At 36.5% G+C, this 23,577-nt stretch overlaps 1 protein-coding gene across 1 annotated transcript in view; it reads right to left on the bottom strand.

Moving 5' to 3' along the window:
- LOC128640448 (zinc finger CCCH domain-containing protein 13-like) overlaps positions 1–21,492 on the bottom strand; it is a gene marked incomplete at its 3' end in the record, with an annotated part of 41,693 nt that extends 20,201 nt beyond the window's left edge. Inside the window, 2 exon segments of the mRNA XM_053692927.1 lie at positions 11,496–11,608; positions 21,256–21,492. Of these exon segments, the coding sequence (XP_053548902.1) occupies positions 11,496–11,531 (36 nt within the window).
- Positions 21,493–23,577: the final 2,085 nt, after the last annotated feature.

Raw genomic sequence — 23,577 nt, 5'->3', positions numbered from 1 at the left:
TCGCGGTTGACAGGGAGATAGACATTGCGCATGCGTTAGGTGTTAGATTTATTTTCTAGTTAGTTTAGGGAGTTACGGGGCTCCAATAGTCAGCGTAAGGCTTCTTACGGCTGCTTTTTGTGGCGAGGTGAAAATGGAGTAAGTTTTCTCCATTTTCGCCACGTAAGTCCTTACGCTGCATATTGGATACCAAATTGCGCGGGTTTGGTATACCTGCCTATGGCCCAAAAAACTGCGGGCGACGGCAGAAATATACGGGCGTAACTTCTAGGTTACGCCGTATATGTGATACCAAATCCGCGCAAATATTGGCGTCGCCGGCTTTTGCGGGCGACGATTTATATCGGATCGACCCCATTATTCATACCCACACGAAACTTACACCAGGATAGACTATGTGTTTGCAGATGTCGGGGGCCTTTCACTATTCAATTCAGCCACGATATACCCAATCACATGGTCTAACCATGCCTCCACATTGTGTTCAATGACTTGGCCCTCCAAACCCATAGAGAGATTTTCTTTGGAGACTTGATGAACAGTTACTGACAGAAGCTGTCAATTTGGGGATCACCTCAGGCTCTCTCACAGAATACTTCGCTCATAATTCCCAACCTGAGACTCATGTTCACACTCTTTGGGAGGCACACAAGAGTGTCGTTAGAGGGGACTTAATAGCCCTCAAGGCACGACTTAATAAAACTAAAAGAGAATATACAACTTCTCTGATCTCACAAATACTCCACCTAGAATCCCTTCACAAGTGATCCCCGACCAATAAAACCCTCGAAATCGAGATTACAGAACTCAGACAGACTAACCTCACACCTCGACAAGACGCATAAAAGACGAGCTTTATATACTCAACAAAAGAATTATGAGGGTAGAAATAAGTCAGGCAGATCATTAGCGAGATACCTCAAACAGAAAACACACCAAAAATACATCATGCAGATTAAGGATAATAGAGGCAACCCCCAGTTCTCCACCTCCAACATTTCTAAAGCCTTCAAATTCTTTTTCCAGAAGCTATATAATATACCTCCCACTGAATCTGGAAACCTACCCCAAAGCTCATCCAGGGCACAAATGATAGAAGACTATCTAAACAAACTACACATGCCACAAATAAACGACCAACAGAAAGAAAAAAACTAGAAAACCCCATTTCACTGTCCGAAATTCAACTAGCCCTAAAACACCTAACCACTGGAAAAGCACCAGGCCCAGGCGGCTTCAGTAACAAATACTACTCCACCTTCCAAGACATACTTATTCCACACATGTTAAAATATTTTCAATCCATAGATGAAAGCAAGTCATTTCCCTCATCCGCGCTGGAAGCCCATATAATTTTAATCCCTAAACCGAACAAACCCCAAGACCTACACAGTAATTATCGTCCAATATCGTTATTGAATACCGATACCAATATATATGTGCGAATATTAGCACACAGAATGAATGAGGTCCTTCCAGACCTGATCCACTTTTTGATCAGGTCGGATTCGTTCCCGGTCGGGAAGCGAAAGACAACACGGTCAGGGTCTTAAATCTGATACATTATGCTAGGTCTAAAAATATTCCCTCTGTGGTATTATCCACGGACGAAGAGAAGGCCTTTGCCTGGGACTTCATGCGCGCCGCGTTAACCCATTTGGGACTGGGCACTAAGTTCCTCACAAGGATTTTCTCATACTCCCAACCTACGGCCAGACTGTTAGTTAACGGGTCACTATCCCCCTCATTCCACATTAATAACGGTACACGCCAGGGCTGACCCTTATCCCCTCTCCTATTTGCTTGCGTCATTGAAGCATTGGCTATCAAGATTAGGCAGAACCCCAGATAACAGGCACCAATATCAAAAACCATAAATAAGTTTTGTCATTATTTGCCAACGACATGCTCCTCACACTTACTAACCCCGAACATTCAATTCCTCACCTTCTCAGCGAATTCACTACCTTTAAGCACCTATCCAACTTCGCTATCAACATGTCCAAATCGGAAATTTTAAATGTTAACATGCAGGGCCCTTCATTGAAAGCCACACGGGAGGTTTCTCCATTCACCTGGTGCACTCATTCACTGAGGTACTTGGGCATCCACCTGACCCCCTTACATGATGACTTATTTAGACTCAATTACATCCCCATCAAGCACAATATAATACGCGATCTCTCCTCGTGGGGCTCTAAAAAATTATCGTGGCTAGGACGCATAGACACCATTAAAATGAACATATTCCCACGTATTCTATACCTCCTCCAGACCCTTCCGATCCCCCTCCCTAAGGCATATCTCCCATCCCTTCAGAGAGCATTTAGCGACTTTATCTGGCGCCCCAGACCACCCAGAATTAGTAGACAAACCATGCTAACTTCCAAAACACAAGGGGGTTTAGGGGTCCCCAACCTTGCCGCCTATCGCCAAGCTATCTTTTTACAACGCCTAGTAGACTGGAACATCCACTTCAACCATAAAAGATGGGTCACACTAGAGCATCTGATAATGGGTAAACCAAACTTAGGAAGGTTATGCTGGAGCATCCCTCATTTATTCAAATCTATCAGCGCCAATAACCCAATAATTCAGGAAACCTTTCGGGTTTGGGAACACACAATCAATACAACTCACTTCATCTCGTCAATCCCCTCGACCCTGACCTCATTGATAGAAAATGGTGAATTCACTACTAGACCCTACACCGCAGAAGCCACCACAAATAGAGATCTCACAATACACAATCTCACTGATAACGAAACCCTACTCTCACGAAACGATTTGGTAACAAAGGGCCTTGACACTTTTGCAGATTGGTTCACCTACGCTCAGGTAACTCACTATCACCAGGCACCAGGGTCATAGGAACATGGTCAGACCCCTGACCACCTTCGAATCCCTTTGCATTCAAGACACCCCCTACGACACACACTATCCATTATATATATGATCCTAACCCACCCCTCCCCGGGCCATATCCCCCCTTATCTTGAAAGTTGGGAAAGGGACCTGGGAGTTATTATTCTACCTCACACGAGTAGACTGATGTTCCAAGCCACAAAAAAATCCTCTATTTCATCCTCAATACAAGAAGTTAACTTCAAACTTTTACACAGATGGTACCTAACCCCGAGGAAATTACATTGCCTTTTCCACACCCAAGATAATAAATGCTGGCGTTGCGGCCACGTTAATAGTGACACTGCCCACGTGGTGGTGGTGCAACAGCATTCAGAATTTTTGGAGAAGTGTGATCTCCGAAATGGAGGCCATACTAACAACCCAATTCTCGATTGATCCCCTGATATGGCTACTACACAAGCCCCCTACTGCAATTAAATATAAACCGTACATCCACTTACTCAATATTATGACCAATGGAGTCAAAGTACTGATAGCCAAAAACTGGAGCAGTAGGGAGGTCCCATCTGTGCGCATGTGGCGCACAAAGGTCTCGGAAATATTAGAATTGGAAGAATATTACTTTCTCAAACACGACAAAATTGACTCCTATAGGGCTGCAACTAACGATTATTTTCATAATCGATTAATCGGCCGATTATTTTTTTCGATTAATCGACTAATCGGATAAAAAGAGAATCAATAATAGTTTTCTATGTTTTAAATAAAATCCACATAATGAGTGTTACAAATATAAACTTCAGACTAAAATTTTACATTAACACAACTGTTTCTTCAATTTTTAAGCAGCAGAGCACAGTTTTATAATCAAACAAAATAAAACCACAAACTGTTTGAAAAGAGGTAGAGCTGGAAAGAGTTAGACTATCACTGTTAATAACATTCTGTTATTCACTCTTTCAGAAACTTTGCATTGAAATGCAAAAATCTCAACATGTCCACATGCTTCTGGCTAAGGCTGGTTCTCTGTTTGCAGCTATATTTCCTGCAGCAGAGAAAAGGCTGTTGAGATGTATAAGTAGGGTTTTGCCAATTTCACAAAAGTGGGATATTTATCTTTGTTATCTCTTCACCAATGCTAAGTGTTTTCTACCTTGGCAAGGGACCTCTCAATAAAGTAACCCTTGACTTCATTCTAACATAAAAATATCTTGAATATCTATATGCAATGGTAAATAACCAGCTATACGGTTAGGGGAAATATCTAGTCTAGTATATATACTTATAAAGGTTGAATCTGGTACATATCACAATTTATTAAAAATATAAAAAAAAACAAAAAAAAACAAAATCAAAAGCGCTAAGGACTGTATATCAATAACAGAACAAAGCCTTACACATATATTTATACAAGTAAAAAGAGCAACCGTATTGCTCATAACAAAGTTCAGGATAGTATTGTGTGCAAGGAGAGGCTGTCACCCTCGCGACATGTAGTGTTAGGTGTAGAGTGCTAGGATTTACATATATACCGGATAATTCTCAAGAGGCAGGCAAACCAGGTTGCGGTGCAGCGTATTCAAAAAATCTCAAACATGTCATGTGACCTTCCTTTTGGTTCTGATAGGGCTTTGTAAACGTACAGTCTTTTAGCGGTTACTTTGAATGCCAGCCAGTATTTCCATAAAAAGGGGGGTTCTGCACAAACAGAAAGTATGCCCACAGAATGGCCCGCTAATATACTTGTAGGAGAAAGTGGTATGACAGATAATCCTGTAAACATATAATTGTAAGAGTAATAATCGCAGCCTGTCAGCTCGAGTACATCAGTAGCGTTAATCAGGCTTACTTTCAACACACTTCAGTTCCATATATCACAGACAAGCCCAAAGTGGCATACTCACGGTAAGGTACCCAGTTGTGATCTAGTTCCCAGCTGTAGCTCAGTCCTCAGCAAACCTCAGCAGTTTAATGCTCACACGCCGTTAACACTACTCAGCCTCTCTCAATGCAACACGCCTTTCTTAGTCAGCTGTGATCCGTGCCGGTGAGGACGTAAGAGCGGAAGTGGAGCCCCTGTGCTCCACAGAAAATGCAAAACAAAACAGTATCCATTAAACGTCCCAGTGTAGGTAGAAAAAATCAACTTGGTTCCAGTTCCATATATAAAAGGCAAATTTTATTGAAATGATTCAGGATAAAACATGTAGATAACTCTCAGCAAGAGAGACAAGTAGAAAGGTCTGACCGGTTTCGGCCCAGTGTGGCCGTAGTCATAGACAGTGACAGGTATTCAGGGAGAGCACCCTATATACCTGTTGACCACTCCCCAAATGGGAGTGGTAACAATCTAACATGATAAGAGAGATGCTCCCTGATTCGCTTACCCACAGGCCTGGTGGTTCTGCCTACGTATTGTTTTTTGCACTGGGTGCATTCAATCAGGTAAATGACATATCTATTGCCACACTTGATGCAACCCCTAGTGTCAAAAACCTCCAACGTTTTGGTTGAGGAAAAGGTCTTTGAAACAACCATGTGATCACATGATTTGCATGTTTTTTTACCACACTTGTATGTTCCCTTGACCTTTAACCATGAGCTACCACTATCCTGCTGGGGCAACATACTGGGAGACAAAATGTTGCCCAGGGTCATGTTACGTTTATAGATGAAGTTACATCCATCGTCCATAACCTGGTAACATATAGTGTGAGAATAAATGTAGAGAAAATGATGAGAAAAAATGATTGGAATGTTTATGCCTATTGTTAACATATCTATGTATTCTTCTCTAGCACTCCCACAGTGTGTGTATGTATATATATATATATATATATATATGTTTTCAATTGCTTTTGCAAAAATATATATATACTTTGTATCCTTTGTATACATACTCCAATCCCAGCTAGCTATGAGGTAAAAGGTGTTTTTAATTTTAACAAATCATGTTAGATTGTTACCACTCCCATTTGGGGAGTGGTCAACAGGTATATAGGGTGCTCTCCCTGAATACCTGTCACTGTCTATGACTACGGCCACACTGGGCCGAAACCGGTCAGACCTTTCTACTTGTCTCTCTTGCTGAGAGTTATCTACATGTTTTATGCTGAATCATTTCAATAAAATTTGCCTTTTATATATGGAACTGGAACCAAGTTGATTTTTTCTACCTACACTGGGACGTTTAATGGATACTGTTTTGTTTTGCATATATTTATACAGTACATATAATCAGCAATAGCAAGCAATACGCTAATAATTGTGCAAACAGATAATAGTGCACATCAATTTAAATAACTCCCATCAATCTAGGGGCAAGGTGTAAACAACAAGCTTGGCACTATATCATGAAAAGAATAGTTCCAGATCACCAGATTTAATATAAACAATCCAACTGATGACTATTATATCTGGGTTGCACATAAGCCAGGGGTAGTTGTAAACGTATACTGTCCTGAAAAAGTGAAAAGTAGACGTCTGTAGACGTCCTTTAGGCTAAGGACATAACCATAAAACACAATACCATATGCAGGAGTTCATTGGAGTGAAACAGCTGGTGTTGGGCACAGACCAACTAATCGATTGAGATTCGTTGACAACTATTTTCATAATCGATTATTATCGATTATGACGATTCGTTGTTGCAGCTCTAGACTCCTATGCGGAACTCACAACTTTGGACCACTTACATCCAAAACAAACATAAGGAAACCAAATAACCACCCTAGAACAGTCAGAAAACTACACACATACCTAATTGCATAAAACGTTGACAAGGGATCCAACAACACCTTATATCTAAAATTGTAATGTCTGGGGCGCGGGCGGACCGGGACCGTTTACTTTTTGTTTAATGTAAATAGTATTATAAATAACTCTTCTTAAAAAGGATAGTTAAGGCGAACTGTCTTGAGCAGAGCCCTTCCAGTTTCTTGCGACCCTACGATCGGACTTTCCCACAGACCTTCAACCCACACCTGATGTCGCAGAATAACCTGCTTGACCACTCTGGGAGGGCCTGCCATCTCAGTGCTTGCTGGCACCTTGTATTTCTACTTTATCCTTAAAAAAACCACAGCTGTTGTTGTACCTGATGATTAGGAGCTGTGCCTCCAACCCTTTGTAACTATATATTTTTACTTACAATAAAGCTGTTCCAAAAAAAAATAAATATATATATATATATATATATATATATATATATAATATATATATATATATAATATATATATATATATATATATATATATATATATATATATATATATATATATATATATATATATATATATATATCAGTTTATAGAACTTTAAGTAAAATACTCATTTATAATTGAGCTTATCATTCAGTATATTTGAGAAATTTGCGCAACCGCCTTAACGTTATATATTCATTTAAAATTAATTGGCTATTCAGTCTCCAACTAACAGGATAACATTAACGGACTATAGGTTGTTATTATATCGTATTCAATGTATCAAAGGCTCTCATTATTTTTAAGTTCTAGTTTGTATCATATCAACAGTTGCGTCCCACATAACTCCGCCCACCGACGCGTTTTGTCACTGGTGCGTGACTTCGTCAGGGCTTAGGGGTGGTCTCAGCCATCTTTGCTTTCTTTTTTTTATATATATATATATATATATATATATATATATATATATATATATATATATATATATATATATATATATATATATATATATATATATATATATATATATATATATATATATATATATATATATATATATACATATGTTGCCATAGTGATCAGTTTAATTGGCAGCGGTGTTTACTGCCTGGCGTCCACATAGAACAGTGCATATTGGCAGAGAGTGCTGAGATAGCCGAACATATAAATCATGTCCTTTGATATGTTTATTTACATTACAGAACATTAAACGAATGTCCTTTCTAATGTGTTTTATTTTTCATATCGTTATCGATTTGGAGTTTGAATCAAAGCGTATTATTCAATAATAATGAATATATCATTCTGTTTCTCTTTTTATATGTACAGTATATCTACCATTATACAGATATAATTCATTATTAGTATGGTACTTGTGTCATTTTAATGACTGCGGGAATACTAACCCTTGGTAATATCAATCATTAGGATGAAGAAAAGATAATATCTTTGGGTATAAATATGCCATATACCTTTAAGATTTGGTTGACAATATCTTATATTATGACTGATTTTGACATCATTCACGGTCAATAAAGATACAATATCCATGACAATTTTAAGCCTTCTATATAAAACTAACCACATGTATATAAAGGTGTATATTTTTAAATGTAAACCATGTTATACACCTTTAAGACTTGGTTAAGAACATTTTTTGATCACGCTAATGATTGATATTACCAAGGGTTAGTATTCCCGCAATCATTAAAATGACATAAAGTACCATACTAATAACGAATTATATATGTAGATATCCTGTACATATAAAAAGGTAAACAGAATGATATATCCCATTATTATTGAATAATAAGCTTTGAATCAAACTCAAAATAGATAATATGAAAAATAAAAACATTAGAAAGGACATTTGTTTAATGTTCTGTAATGTAAATAAACAAATATCAAAAGGACATGATTAATATGTTCGGATATTTGAGCACTCTCTGCCAATATGTAGTGTTCTATGCGGACGCCAGGCAGTAAACACTGCTGCCAATTAAAGTGACAGTCTACACCAGAGTTTTTATTGTTTTAAAAGATAGATAATCCCTTTATTACCCATTCCCTAGTTTTGCATAACCAACACAGTTATATAAATACATTTTTTACCTCTGTGATTATCTTGTATCTAAGCATATGCAAACTGCCCCCTTATTTCAGTTCTTTTGACAGAGCCAATCAGAGCTGGATCACTGGAACTCCACGTGCGTGAGCACAGTGTTATCTATATGACACACATGAACTAACACCCTCTAGTGGTGAAAAACTGTTAAAATGCCCTGAGAGAAGAGGCGGCCTTAAAAGGCTTAGAAATTAACATATGAACCTCCTAGGTTTAGCTTTCAACTAAGAATACCAAGAGAACAAAGCAAAATTGGTGATAAAAGTAAATTGAAAAATGGTTTAAAATTACATTCTCTATCTGAATCATGAAAGTTTAGTTTGGACTAGACTGTCACTTTAAACTAATCACTATGGCAACATATGCCTATAAAAAAAGCAAAGATGGCTGAGACCACCCCTAAGCCCCAACAAAGTCACGCATGAGTGACGAAACACGTCGGTAGCAGGAGCCATGAGGGACATAACTATGGATATGATACAAACTAGAACTTAAAAATAACAGAGCCTTTGATACGTTGAATACAATATAAATAGCAACCTATAGTCCGTTAATGTTATCCTGTTAGATGGAGACTGAATAGCCAATTAATTTTGAGTGAATTGATAACATTACGGCGGTTGAGCAAATTGCTCAAATACAACGTATGATATGCTCAATTATAAATGGAGTATTTTACTAAAAGTTCTATAAAACTAATATATATGAATGTTTGTCTATAAGTATTAGGGATACAGTTAGAAATCGGCCGACTGTGTTCAATCACAGCGGTACGCAGGAAGGAGGTCGCCTTTGAGCACATAGACTGATTGTGTGTGCTCCCCTATACTGACAATATTCCATAGTTTCTCATAGCTCACGCAGTCCTTTTTTAAATTTAGCAGCTAACTACCTGGCTATCATTAAAATATTGGAAGTGAAATACCCCCTATTGTCTAGTAGTAGTAGTTGTATTTTTAAATGTTTTGTGTATGTTGCATATTTGTTAATAAAGTGTTTCTTTTTATCCATAAGTAAATTTGGTATAATAGTGTGTAATTCAGCACTGGTCTTAAAGCCCCAAACCCTTGTTTGGATCCCTAATCCGACATAGGATTCAGATAGAGCATGCAATTTTAAGCAATTTTTAAAATTTACTCCTATTATCAATTTTTCTTCGTTCTCTTTTTATCTTTATTTGAAAAATCTTATGAGACGGTCCATTTTTGGTTCAGCACCTGGGTAGTACTTGCCGATTGGTGGCTAAATGTACGCACCAGTCAGCAAGCACTACGCAGGAGTTGAACCAAAAATGGGCCATCTCCTAAGCTTACATTCCCGATTTTCAAATAAAGATACCAAGAGAACGAAGAAAAATTAATAGGAATAAATTAGAAAGTTGCATGCTCTATCTGAATTAGGAAAGAAAAGGAAAATAAAATGTGGGTTTAGTATCCCTTTAAGTTAGATGTTTATAGTGGAGAATGTTCCTGCAGATCACACTATTTCACTAAGGTCTGTCATGTGAGAAAACAAAAAAAATATATACTTAAAAGGTTAGAAAGGACACTCCATGAATAAACACATACCGTTTTTTTTTTACACACACATACTACAAGTCATTTGCATTTAAAACTATATATTCAAAGATAACTTGACCTTAGTTTATACTTATATATCTCCCTTGCTCCAAGACATTCAACTGCTTTCTAATTTTTTATTTTATACATACCTCATAAGGTTTGCTGAAGAGTAGACCATATTTGTTTTTATGCCTTTAAGGCAACAACAGTTAAAACACATAGCAAAAATAAAAGCACGAAACCTGGGTCATAAAATTTTACTTCTGGACTCTAAATTTCATCATACATAATTATGATTTATATTAAAAATAGCTCTCGCAAAAGAAAAGTCTAGCTCCTAAATTTCAATGAAATTGTTTATTCTGACATGGAGATCAACCACAAACATGAAAAACCCCTGACAGATCTCCAATTACATGTCACAGACTGATATTAAACATAGCCTTAGCAAAATTGCCAAGATACACTTTCAGTCATCTTCTCCATAATCCCCATGAGACAGCAAAGCTTTGAAGAAGAAAAAAAAAAAAGACAAGATACTCAAGGGAATGACACCTTGGAGAAAAAGTATATGAAAACAGAAATTACACACAGGAAAATCCTCTTATATAATATGGTCACAAACACATATGAGAGGATATACAGTAGATATAGATTAATTAAACAGAAAATTGGCAGATCTAAGCAAGTATCCCCAGATAGGATACAGCAAGAAAACACACTTCTGGACAGATGTTTCGAGTTATTTGAATGTCATCTATTTTAGCCAGAGTTCCCTGGTGCATTGGTAACAATGTATACAAAGTATTTGTGGGGGTAAGCAAGCAGAGATACTTGCCTAGATCTGATAGTTTTCTATTAAATGATTCTATATCTCTTACTTTTAAGTAATGGAGGATACTAATCTCTTGGTTTTATCTCCACCATAACTCAAATAAGTACTGAGAGATAGAGATATCTATCACTATACATTATCCAAAATGAAAACCAGACTAGCTTGTCTAACTCCTTAACACAATATTTTAGAACTACAGAGAGATAGAGATACACACACCATAAACTCATTTATTTTAACATAATGGGTATGGGAACCTGGTCCCATCCATTCAGTACTGCCACAACAATATCCTGATAGTTGCCCTATACAAAAAAAGAAATGCATAATTTCACATTTATTTACCTGGCTTTAACACAAAGAAACCATACTCAACTAATAAACAAATATAAATAGTATCTTACCAGTCTACGGCTGTAACGCACTCGCTCGTCTTCCATTTCTTAATTTGCGCACACTGTCACTCCACAGAGGACGAAGCAGGAGACAGCCCAGTAATCTCCTGAGCTTTGGTTATCTATGAGGGGAAAGTATAAAGCAACTGTAAAAAAATAAATAAAAAATATTGCACTAGTAAAGGGCTTGACAAATTTGTTCAAAATTTAGGAGCCAGCCGATCATTTAATAGCATAATATAAAACAAAAAAAATATTTATATGTGTTTATAGTATATTTATATACAAATATGTATACACACACACACACACACACACACAACATACATAGAAATTATTAGCTACAAGGCTAAGAAAGGATGTAGCCTCACCAAGCTAAATTTTAGGTGCAACTGTCAAGGGGAAGGGAGGGAGGATCATCCATGGGTGTCTTAAAACTTTAATCCAGGGCCTAATTTAAAGGCGCCACTGGCTCCCTAGTTTGTTGAGCCCTGCACTAGCAATTTATTAATCTTAGTGATCTTCGTAGAAAATGTTGCCAGTGGGGTGGTGGTATGAAGTAGCTAATGTGAGCAGTGTAATACTTTGCATTATAACAACATTTTCTGTTATTTATAAGTGTGTTACTTAAAAAGGGACAGTCTACTTGATTTGTTTTTATTGTTTAAAAAGATAGATAATGCATTTACTACCCATTCTCCAGCTTTGTACAACCAACATTGTTATTATAATATACTTTAGAACCTCTACATTTGGCTGTTTCTAAGTCCCAGCAGGCCATCCCTTATCTCAGTGCTTTTAAAATATTGCACAACAGCTAGACAGTGTTAGTTAATGTGTGCCACATAGATAACATTGTGTTCACTCCTTTGGAGAAAATATATGGTTATGCAAGAACCAGCACTGATTGGCTAAAATGCAAGATTGAAAAAAGCACTAGAATAAAAGGGCAATCTGCAATAGCTTAGATACAGATAATCATAGAAGCAAAAAAAGTATTTTAACAAAACAGTGTTGGTTATGCAAAAGTGGGGAATAGGTAATAGACATAATTTGTCTTTTTTAAAAGAACAATATGCAAAGCTCAAATTAATTTAGAGCTGCAACAACTAATCGGCATAATCGATTATGAAAATAGTTGTCAACGAATCTCATAATCGATTAGTTGGTTTGCAATTGTTTGGTCTGTGCACAGAACCAGCTGCTTTACTCCAATGAGCTCCTGCACATGGTATTGTGTTTTATGGTTATGCCCTTAGCCTAAAGGACTTATACAGACATTTTACTTTTCACTTTTTCAGGACACTATAGGTTTCTTTTTAAGTTTACAACTACTCCTGTCTTATGTGCAACTAAGAAATAAAATAGGAGTCATAATTTGTATTGTTTATATAAAATCAGGTGTTTTGGGACTATGCTTTGCATGATACTTGAGCTGCAACAACTAATCGTCATAATCGATAATAATCGATTATGAAAATAGTTGTCAACGAATCTCATAATCGATTAGTTGGTTTGCAATTAGTTGGTCTGTGTACAACACCAACTGCTTCACTCCAATGAGCTCCTGCACATGGTATTGGGTTTTATGGTTATGTCCTTAACCTAAAGGACGTCTACAGATGTTTACTTTTCACTTTTTCAGGACAGTATAAGTTTACAACTACCCCTGGCTTATATGCAACCCAGATATAATAGTCATCATTTGGATTGTTATATTAAATCAGGTAATTTTGAACTATGTTTTGCATGATATAGTGTCAAGCTTGTTATTTACACCTAGCCCTAGATTGATGGGAATTATTTAAATTGATGTGCACAATTATCTGTTTGCACAATTATTAGCAGATGCTTGCTATTGCTGATTATATGTACTGTATAAAAGAAATGTGTAAGGCTTAGTCCTGTTATTGATATATAGTCCTTAGCGCTTTTGATTTGTTTTTTTATTGTATTTTTATATTTTTAATCAATTGTGATAATATGTACCAGATTCAACCTTTATAAGTATATATCTGTTATTTTTAGAGCGGACTAGATATTTTTCCCTAACCTTTTAGCTGGTTATTTACCATTGCATATAGGATATTAAAGATATTTTTTATGTTAGAATAAAGTCAAGGGTTACTTTATTGAGAGGCCCCTTGCCAATGTGGAAAACACTTTGCATTGGTGAAGAGCTAACAAAGATAAATATCCCACTTTGGTGAAATTGGCAAAACCCTACTTATGCATCTCAAGCACCTCAACACCATCTGAGTGCCTCTTCTCTTTGCCTCAGGAAATATAGCTGCAAACAGAGAACCAGCCTTAGCAAGAAGCATGTGGAATTGTTGAGATTTTTGCATTTCAATGCAAAGTTTCTGAAAGAGTAAATAACAGAATGTAATAACAGTGATAGTCTAACTCTTTCTAGTTCTACCTCTTTTCAAACAGTTTGTGGTTTTATTTTGATTAATTATAAAACTGTGTTCTGCTGCTTAAAAATTGGACAAACAGTTGTGTTAATGTAAAGTTTTAGTCTGAAGTTTATATTTGTAACACTCAGTATGTGGATTTTATTTAAAATATAGGAAATTGATTATTTTTTATCCGATTAATCGAAAAAATAATCGGCCGATTAATCGATTATGAAAAAAAAATTTAGTTGTAGCCCTACATGATACAGTGCCAAACTTGTTATTTACACCTAGCCCTAGATTGATGGCATGTGTTATATGAATTGATTTCACTATTATCTGTTTGCACAATTTTTAGCGGATTGCTTGCTATTGCTGATATATGTACTCTATAGATAAATGTGTAAGGCTGTGTCCTGTTAAGATATATAGTCTTTAGCCCTTTTGCTTTTTTTTTTTTTTTATATTTTTAATTAATGGGAATATGTACCAAATTCAACCTCTGTAAGTATATATCTGTTATTGTAAGAGTGGACTAGATATTTTTTCCCCTAACCTTATAGCTGGTTGTTTGCCATTGCATGTAGATATTCAAAAAAAATTATGTCAGAATGAAGTCCGGGCTTTCATTGTTAAGAGGCCCCTTGCATTGATGGAGAGCTAACAAGATAAATAGCCCACCTTGGTGAAATTTGCAAAACCCTACTTATGCATCTCAATGCAAAGTTTCTGAAAGAAAGTTAAACAGTGGTAGCTTATCTCTTACTAGTTCTACTTCTTTTCAAACAGTTTGTGATTTCGTTTTGCTTAATTATAAAAATTTGTTCATTGGACCAACAGTTATTCTAATGTAAAGTTGTAGTCTGAAGTTTATATTTATAGCACTCAGTATGTGGATTTTTATTTTAAATATAGGGGGGGGAAAAAATATTTTTTATCAGATTAATCGAAAAAATAATCGGCCAATTAATCGAATATGAAAATAATTGTTAGTTGCAGCCCTAAATTAATTGCATCATTTAACAGATTGATGTAATGATGTGTGCAACAAATATTGGGGGGGGGTGTAATACAGGTCCAAATCCCCAAATCTGGAATTCCAAAACCACTTTTTCCCTGCCTGTAAATTGCAATTTTCTCTGCCTGTGTCCTTGATTTATTTTTTCAAAATGCAGATGATAGTCTATATTTGTTTACAACAACATATACAAGTCTGGAATTACAAAATCCAAAACATTCTGAATTTAAAAAAAAATATATATATATATATATATATATATAAAAAATTACCAATTTTCCCTGCCTGTAAGAAAGTCACAATATTCCCTGCCTGTGTCTTTGTTTTTTGTGTTCTAAAATGCAAATAATAGTGTATATTTATTTAAAACAACAAATATTACCTTTCTGATTTACAGGACTTCACTAGCTTCCTGAGGGTGCTATGTATACAAAAGTATTAAATAATATATAAAAAAACTACCTTTAGGTTACATGTATAACCTGGTAAATTACATGTACATATTGCCTGAATGACATAATATATTGTTGATTACATTTTGTCCAATTTCCTTTTCAAACTGTCCCATTTTACAAAGTATTCCAAAATTCAAACTATTCCGAAATCCAAACCTTTCCCGGTCTCAAGCAGTTTGGATAAAGTGTTTTCTTCCTGTATTAGCTTTAATTTTATTTGGCCTAAATTTTAGCTGGGTTTTCAGTAAAATCAGCTGGATGTTCCCATTAAAGATATGAAATCCAAACTTTTTTCCTTTCATGACTCAGAGCCACCAATCAGCAAGCGCTACCCAGGTTGCTGAACCAAAAATGGGCCTGCGCCTAAGCTTACATTCCTGCTTTTTAAACAAACATACCAAGAGAACAAATAAAATGTGATAATAGGAGTAAATAGAAAGTTGCATGTTCTATCTGAATCACGAAATAAAAAAAATGGGTTTAATTTCCCTTTAAATAGGTTCTGGGGTATGTAATAAGATTGCTGTCAAAAAGACAAGTATGTGTGATTCTTTATCATTGTACATAAATTGTGGCAAACAAATAAAAAAAAAAAATTAAAAAAAAAATTACAAAATACAATTTTATTTTAATTTTTTAAGTAAAATTTTGTTTTTTGGAAGTACATTTTTGTTTTTTGGAAATACGATTTTTTTTTATTTTGGAAGTACACTTCCAGCATGTGTCAACACACTGTCAAAAATAAATACCAGTTCCCAATTTGCTAAAGGACTTGTGATGTCACAGAAAGTCAGTTCAGCAGTTTCCCTGAAAACTAGCTACTGCTTTTTTAGTTTTAATTAAAATGTGGAGAACTGATTAAAGGGATACTGAAGTCAATTTTTTTTCTTTCACGATTCAGATAGAGCATGAAAATTTAAGCAACTTTTTAATTTACTCGTATTATCAATTTTTCTTCATTCTCTTGGTATCTTTATTTAAAAAGCAGGAATTTAAACTTAGATGCCAGCCCATTTTAGGTTCAGATGCCAGCACATTTTAGGTTCAGCACCCTGGATAGCGCTTGCTGATTGGTGTATACATTTAGCCACCCAGGTTGTTCACCAAAATGGTCTGGCTTCTAAACTTACGTTCTTGCTTTTCAAATAAAGATACCAAGAGAATGAAGAACATTTGATAATAGGAGTAAACTAGAAAGTTGCTTAAAATTGCATACTCTATCTGAATCACAGAAGAAGAAAAAAATTGGGTTCAGTGTCCATTTAACATGCCTAAAGTGATTATTCGCATAATACAATACAAAACTATACAGAGGAATATTGATTTTGATGTTTTAATTACAGTTTTCATGCTAGCAGGAAAACTGTAGTATATAGTGTTATTTCAGAATATGTTTTTATGTTGTCATTTTATCATACAACACTTTAACCTTTTAACGCTGTTATGCCGTTCTATTCCGTCATAATTACACTGGGCTTTAGAGCCGTTATGACGGAATAGAACGTTATAACCAACAGCTGACCTGAAGCCTACTGCACTTCCTGTATTTCATTGCGGTCTGGAGGGCGTTCCTAGGGTTATAGGAATGCCCCCCAGACCCAATCCAATAATTGAAATCTTGCGATCATGTGCACGATCGTGTGATTTTAATTTGTCTACATCGGAACAGTTGTTCCGATGTAGACACTTTAACCGCAGCAGGAAAGGGTTAACATGCCTAAAGTGTTTGATCAGCCTTGTTTTTTGTACAATAATGTGCTAAGAAATATTGATTTTGTCAACCATTTCTCCAAATTTAATTAAAAGCAAAACAGACAAGTCCTTTAGCAGAATGGGAACTAGCATTTATTTTTAAAGTGTTTTGACACATGCTGGAAGTGTAATTCCAAAAAGAAAAAAAAAAATTGTATTGTATTTCCACACACAAAAATAAAAAAAAATTGTATTGTATTTCCACACACAAAAATAAAAAAAAATTGTATTATATTAAAGATTTGTATTTAAAAAATAAATTGTATTTACAAAGAAAAAAATATTGTATTTGTATATTTAAAATTTGTATTTGAACATCTCAATTTATGTACAATTAAAGAATCACACACACTTGACTTTTTTACAGCAATCTTATTCTATATGCAGATGTGTTGTGGGTGCTCAAAAAGTTAAGTCCAAAAAATGTTATTTAATCCAACATTAAGTGATTCAGAGGAATAAAAAAAGAAAAGGGGAATAGTCACAAAGCCGCCCTTATGCGTTTTAGCTTGAGTGCCATAATCATAGCAATCTTATTCTATACTGGGAGACCTCTGCATGTTGTACAAATTGTGTTGGTGTGCACTGTTGAGATTTATTTATAAAGCTTAGCAATTCGACCACTGTATAAATGCAACATAAGTGCAAGAACACTTATACAAATAACATTGTAATGTACGTAAAAGACCATTTTAAACTTTACAAAGTTTTTCCAGATAAATAAATGAATACAATTCTTTTATCCAAAACATCAACTCTTGTTGCCATCGTTCGTCAGTCTCACGATGGAAAAGTACAGCTGATTACCTACAGGCAGCACAACCTAAATTTTACAGAATTTTTAAAAAGTCAGCTGTGGAGTAACCATGCATTTCCACTGCAGAGTTTAACATAGACAGTGATTGACAGCTACATACAAATGCAATGGCTTACAGTAGTTTCCATTTCTGTTGGAAACTGTGTACATTGACACTTATTACCACCAGTTTAATACAGTAATTGAAACTTGGTCTGTGTGTTTAAAAGGAATAGTCTAGTCAAAATTAAACTTTCATGATTCAGATAGAGTATGCAATTTTAAGCAACTTTCTAATTTACTCCTATTATCAAATTTTATTCATTCTCTTGCTATCTTTATTTGAAATAGCAAGAATGTAAGCATAGGAGCCGGTGTTCTGGTAAGAGGGCAAACTTTGGAAAACAGCGGACCATGTCACTTCCTGTGACATTACATCAGCTGTTTCACAAATTTTGGAGCTAATGCGCATGAGTGCCAGCGTCTCATCACATACCTGGCCGCATAGGTCACTGGTAAACAATTTAGATCTGTGAAATTCTGGAACTCTTTCTAGAGCGCATGCATGGCATTTTGTATCACAAATGATGCGCTCATGGAAAGCTGTTTATTCGTCTCCTCTGCAATATTCGCAACTTCGCCCCCCCCTCACTGCAACTACTCCCATTACTACTACTACTCTAAATCTGAGTTTCCGGATATTACAACCTGTTTGTTTAAACATTTGTTGCAGCAGTAAATCTATTAGTTGATTAACAAAGAGAACAATGAATTGGAGATGTATGAAACACAATGACATTGAAGGGAGCCTGTGGAAAAGCTGCATTGGATCAACAGAGGAAGCAGTGGCGATAGCCGAGTGGCTGTTTGTCATACACGAGCACGGAGACTCAGATTTAGAGTAGTAGTAGTAGTAATGAGAGTAGTTGCAGTGGGGGGCCGAGATCTGAATGTTGCAGAAGAGCCGAATAAACAGCTTTCTATGAGCGCACCATTTGTGATACAAAATCCCACGCATGCGCTCTAGAAAGGGTTCCAGAATTTCACAGGTCTAAATATTTTACCAGTGACGTATGCGGCCAGGTATGTGATGATGCTGGCACGCATGCGCATTAGCTCCAAAATTTGTGAAACAGCTGATGTAACGTCACAGGAAGTGACATGGTTCACTGTTTTCCAAAGTTCGCCCTCTTACCAGAACACCGGCAAATTTTTGGTTCAGCACCTGGGAAGCACTTTTTGATTAGTGTCTAAATGTACCCACCAATCAGCAAGCGCTACCCAGGTGCTAAACCAAAAATGGACCGGCTCCTTAGCTTTATATTCAAATAAAAATAGCAAGAGAAGATAGATAAGGAGTAAATAAGAAAGTTGCTTAATATTGAATGCTCTATCTAAATCATGAAAGTATATTTTTGACTAGACTATTCCTTTAACCCTCTTATGAAGTTCAACAAATTGTTTTATGCAAGCAATAGTGCAATAAAGAAAATGCTTTAACACAGAGCAAATTTTTATTCCACTTATGTCCCTTTAACTCCTTAGCATCAACGGACATACTCTCTACATTGGCTGTCGTAAGGGCTTCCAAGGGCTTTAGAAACACAGGTCTCATCGACAGCACTGAGGCATACAGAATCAGTGGTCTTGTCAGTCACCAAGAAACTCACTCAGGAAGCCCCTGCGATGGCAGACATACAGTGTATGGCAGCTGTTGCAAAATAAGGGTCGATTTCTTATTGAAGTGATTGTAAATGTAAACACTTCTTTGAATACAATAGGTGCAGATGTCATTTTTATTATTTTTTTTTTTTTTTTATTTATGCTGGAAAAGTGTTTCTTAAAAAAAGGATGCATTAAGTGTTTCTTAAAAGGCCTGCATTTTGCTCTGCTGTCTTCCCCCTACCAATTTTATTATATTTTTGTTTTGGTAATTCTTACGCAGAAGTTGGCACAGTTAATGTGATAGTGGGTTGGGCTCCAGAGCCTATGGAAACCTGCTGGACTAACTGCAGTGCAATACTCTTATCTAGTCTAAATCTAGAGTAGATGCTGGGTGCGCACAATATAGTCCATGTATTGAGCAGGTGGGACCACTGTATAAGTCCCTACACTGCAGAAACGAATGGGGAGGGGGCAGAGAGAACATATTTAAATGGTTGGACACTTATTGGGATAAAAAAAGTACTTAATTAAGACAGAGTTAGTATTTTGCTTTAGAGCAGCTTGAAGTTTATATACACTTCATAAACTCCTTGTCATGAAGTGTATATGTCATTATAGTCTACATCAGTTATCAGCAAGCCATTGTCATCTTGCCAGCAACCAAAGCTAGAAAACCATGTCTTATCTGCAACGAAAACCGAGTTAAGCCACAGGTATTCTACTGGTAACCATAGTGGGATTAAGCCACTTATCGCCAATTAAAGGGAGCTTAGCTGTGGTACATGTATCCTATTTGCACCCATGGGAGGGTTAAGCCATGGTGCACAACTTTCTGACAACCATGGGGGTGTGGTTTTTTTGTTGTGCATAAACTTTAATGACAACCACTGGTGGGCTTAAGCCATAATACAGGTGTCTGCACATGGGCAACCCCAATGGTTTGCAAAACCACTGTGAACAAGCGCTATAGGCAACTGTTGGGGGGGGTGCAAAGCCACTGCACATGCATGTTATAGGCAAATGGGAGAGGTAGCAAAACCACTGTGTACACACACTATAGGCAACAGGGAGGGGTGCACAAGTGATAGTCAGCCAAGTCAGTGTATAGATATAACACCATAATCACACCCAAGATGTTTCCGGATCCAAGATTATGAACAAAATGGAAAAGTGCTTGCAAAAAAGACAATTGGCTACACATCACAACCAGATACTGTACTGCACTTGGAACACCTGACTAGACACCACAACCAATCAAATACTGTACTTTTGAGCGCATAAGCAGGTATGTTCTTAAACTAGGAACAGTGATGGCACATGCAACCTGTGAATATGCAAATGAGGTGTATAGCAGGTCCCCATTGGATGAGCAACTAAATAATGGACTTATGTAATGTGACCAATATAAAGTAGTCACCGTTCCCATTACAGCTGATAACTAAAACCACACAGCAACATAAACCATTCTCAACACACAAGCCTCAGATGCACGTCATAAACAAAATAGCCTAAAAAGTTTATTTCCATAAACCTGTTACTAATGTCATGATGGGAACTGCATCAAACATAAAAACAAAAACACAACTGTGACAGAAACTCTACATAACCCAACGATTCCATTTAATGATACCCATATACACTGGGTCTTTACTCAGGTGTGTTCATCCACCACCTCCAAGCTCACCTCAGCTCGGGGGACCCATCCCTCCGGATGCTTTGTTGTTATCTGCCTACCACAAAACTGCTTTTATCAATATGCGCCGCTAGTTGTCAGCGCTCCGCAAATGGTTCTTTCACCACAACCCGGTATCGATATGACGTCACTGAGTCGCAGTTTTTGACGACACGACCCCTTTGCAGGAAGTTGTCGCCTCAACTGTACTGTAAAGGGACCGGGACGAAAGACGCCGTCGGCGCCATTTTGGACCGGACCAGAAGTGACGTAATTGGATAGGAGTCTGTCACTCAAGACAGAAGGCAGGTCAAAGAGAAGACACCGCCTCACAAAACTGACGCCTTAGTAGGCGGGGAAATGTTGTCAATCTCAGTAATTATAACACGATAGTTAAACTAATATACTGTAATCGTTGCTAGAAGGCCGTTAAAGTCATATAAAGAAAGATGACTTTATAATACGGCGTCTCAAAAAAATATATCGTCAGACAACAGTCCAAATTACAGAGGGAAAGTGTGTTTTTACGCTTTATATGGTATTGGTATGGCCCTGCAACGATAACCGCCCGTCTCCAAAATGGCCACCAAGTATTCTACTACTTCTGGTCATGAGGTAAATTCGGAATATGTTCATTGACTCACGTGCGCCATGGCAGGCTACGGCAATCTGATTGGATGGACGGCCTGACATTTATCAAAGATACCCACTTACTTACAAGCAAAGAGATTGCAGAGCGAGCAGTTGAATATGATGCTATGCTTGAGCTGCTCTGATGTTTAGCTTTAACGGCTTATGACGTGTTCTAGTTTACAAAATATTATTAGTAGCGTGGACCAAAGGGTTATAGAAATAGTAACGCAAATCCCCTTAGCCTAAGAAGATTAGCATAGTTAGGATAAGTAACAGCTATGTGTTCACCTGCTGCATAACACAGTAATCATGTTCTATTATACAATGTCAAACCATGCACCAATAGGATACACATAAGCTGTTACAGGTCTATTTTATATTCTAATACTGATACTTATATAGAGACAAAACAATACGAGGCTGAAGTTGGCTTCTTATTCACTGAATTTGGCTTCTTATTCAGCCAGCTTCTTATTCTGCAACTAATTGCAGTCAGCAAAATAAATCATCTAAACAAAATATCTAGCATTATTTGTATATTTATATTGTACATTTTCCCAAAATCTAAACAAAACTTACATTTTATAGAAATTCATGTTATATTCATGCAATAAACAGATGACAAACATGGCACAATTTATTTTTGAACAGGTAACCTATATTAAAAGTGTTAAAATCCTTTGGTCCACTGATTTCTGTGTGGATATATACAGGGTATGAGCCCCTTCATAGAATCCTTGTTTTCAGCCTGGCCCAAGGTTTTTTACAGTAGAAACAAACTGGCACAAATCTTGCCACCTCATATAGTTTACTTTTTCTCAATAAGTAACTGGTATTTTGAAAGGGTTAAGATCCTTTGGGCCACTCATTTCTGTGTGGATATATACAAGGAGTAAACCTCTACATAAGTTATAGAAAAAAGAAGGATGAGAGCGCCCAGGGATATTAAATCCTGCTAAAGACAGTGAGTTTCACCTTATAACCAGCCTGGCTATCTCCTATAGAGAGGTAATATCCCAACCCCTCTAGATAAAGATGAATATAAATAGAAAAGGTCAAAAATACACAATTTTATTTAGCCAAAAGAAAAAATATGACGGAATACAATAAAATACGCTATCACCGGTGGTAAATAGAATAAAAAAGTCTAAAAATAGTGTCAAAATATTTATAAAAAATAAGTCATATATGTGTACACATTTATATATAACATTCAGAGGGATATATTTTGTTAATGCAAACTTTATGGTATTAGTCCCACACTAAATAACGTTGTTGGGAACCCTCAATAAGGTTACGGTATGGGGTCACTTGAAATATTATGTTAGAGTCCACAGAAATACACTCCCATAGTTTCTACTTTGTGGTGAATGTTAATAACACGAGTAAAGCAAATGCACAAGTCTCTGTGTATGGCTAAGTTGGTCTGGTTATATATACAGTTCAAAATGTAAAAGGTGTATATTGCCACTTCTGAGTGGTAATGGTAATAGTCCCATATGCCGTATTAATATGCACAAGAATGCAATAACTTGAAAATCTTCCTTTTCAGAAGGACTCACCGAAATTCGAAAGCTTCACTTTCTCTGCTTGTCTGTCTCAACTCTGACACGCCACACACCCGGTATTCACCTTGTTAGTCTCCTGGGGTGTGATCGTGATGTCCAGGTCACATTGAGAGTGTCAGTATTGTCAAAGTAG

Source organism: Bombina bombina, chromosome 9 (genome assembly GCF_027579735.1).
Source record: "Bombina bombina isolate aBomBom1 chromosome 9, aBomBom1.pri, whole genome shotgun sequence".
Lineage (NCBI taxonomy): Eukaryota > Metazoa > Chordata > Amphibia > Anura > Bombinatoridae > Bombina > Bombina bombina.
This window is presented reverse-complemented; position numbering and strand designations above follow the sequence as displayed.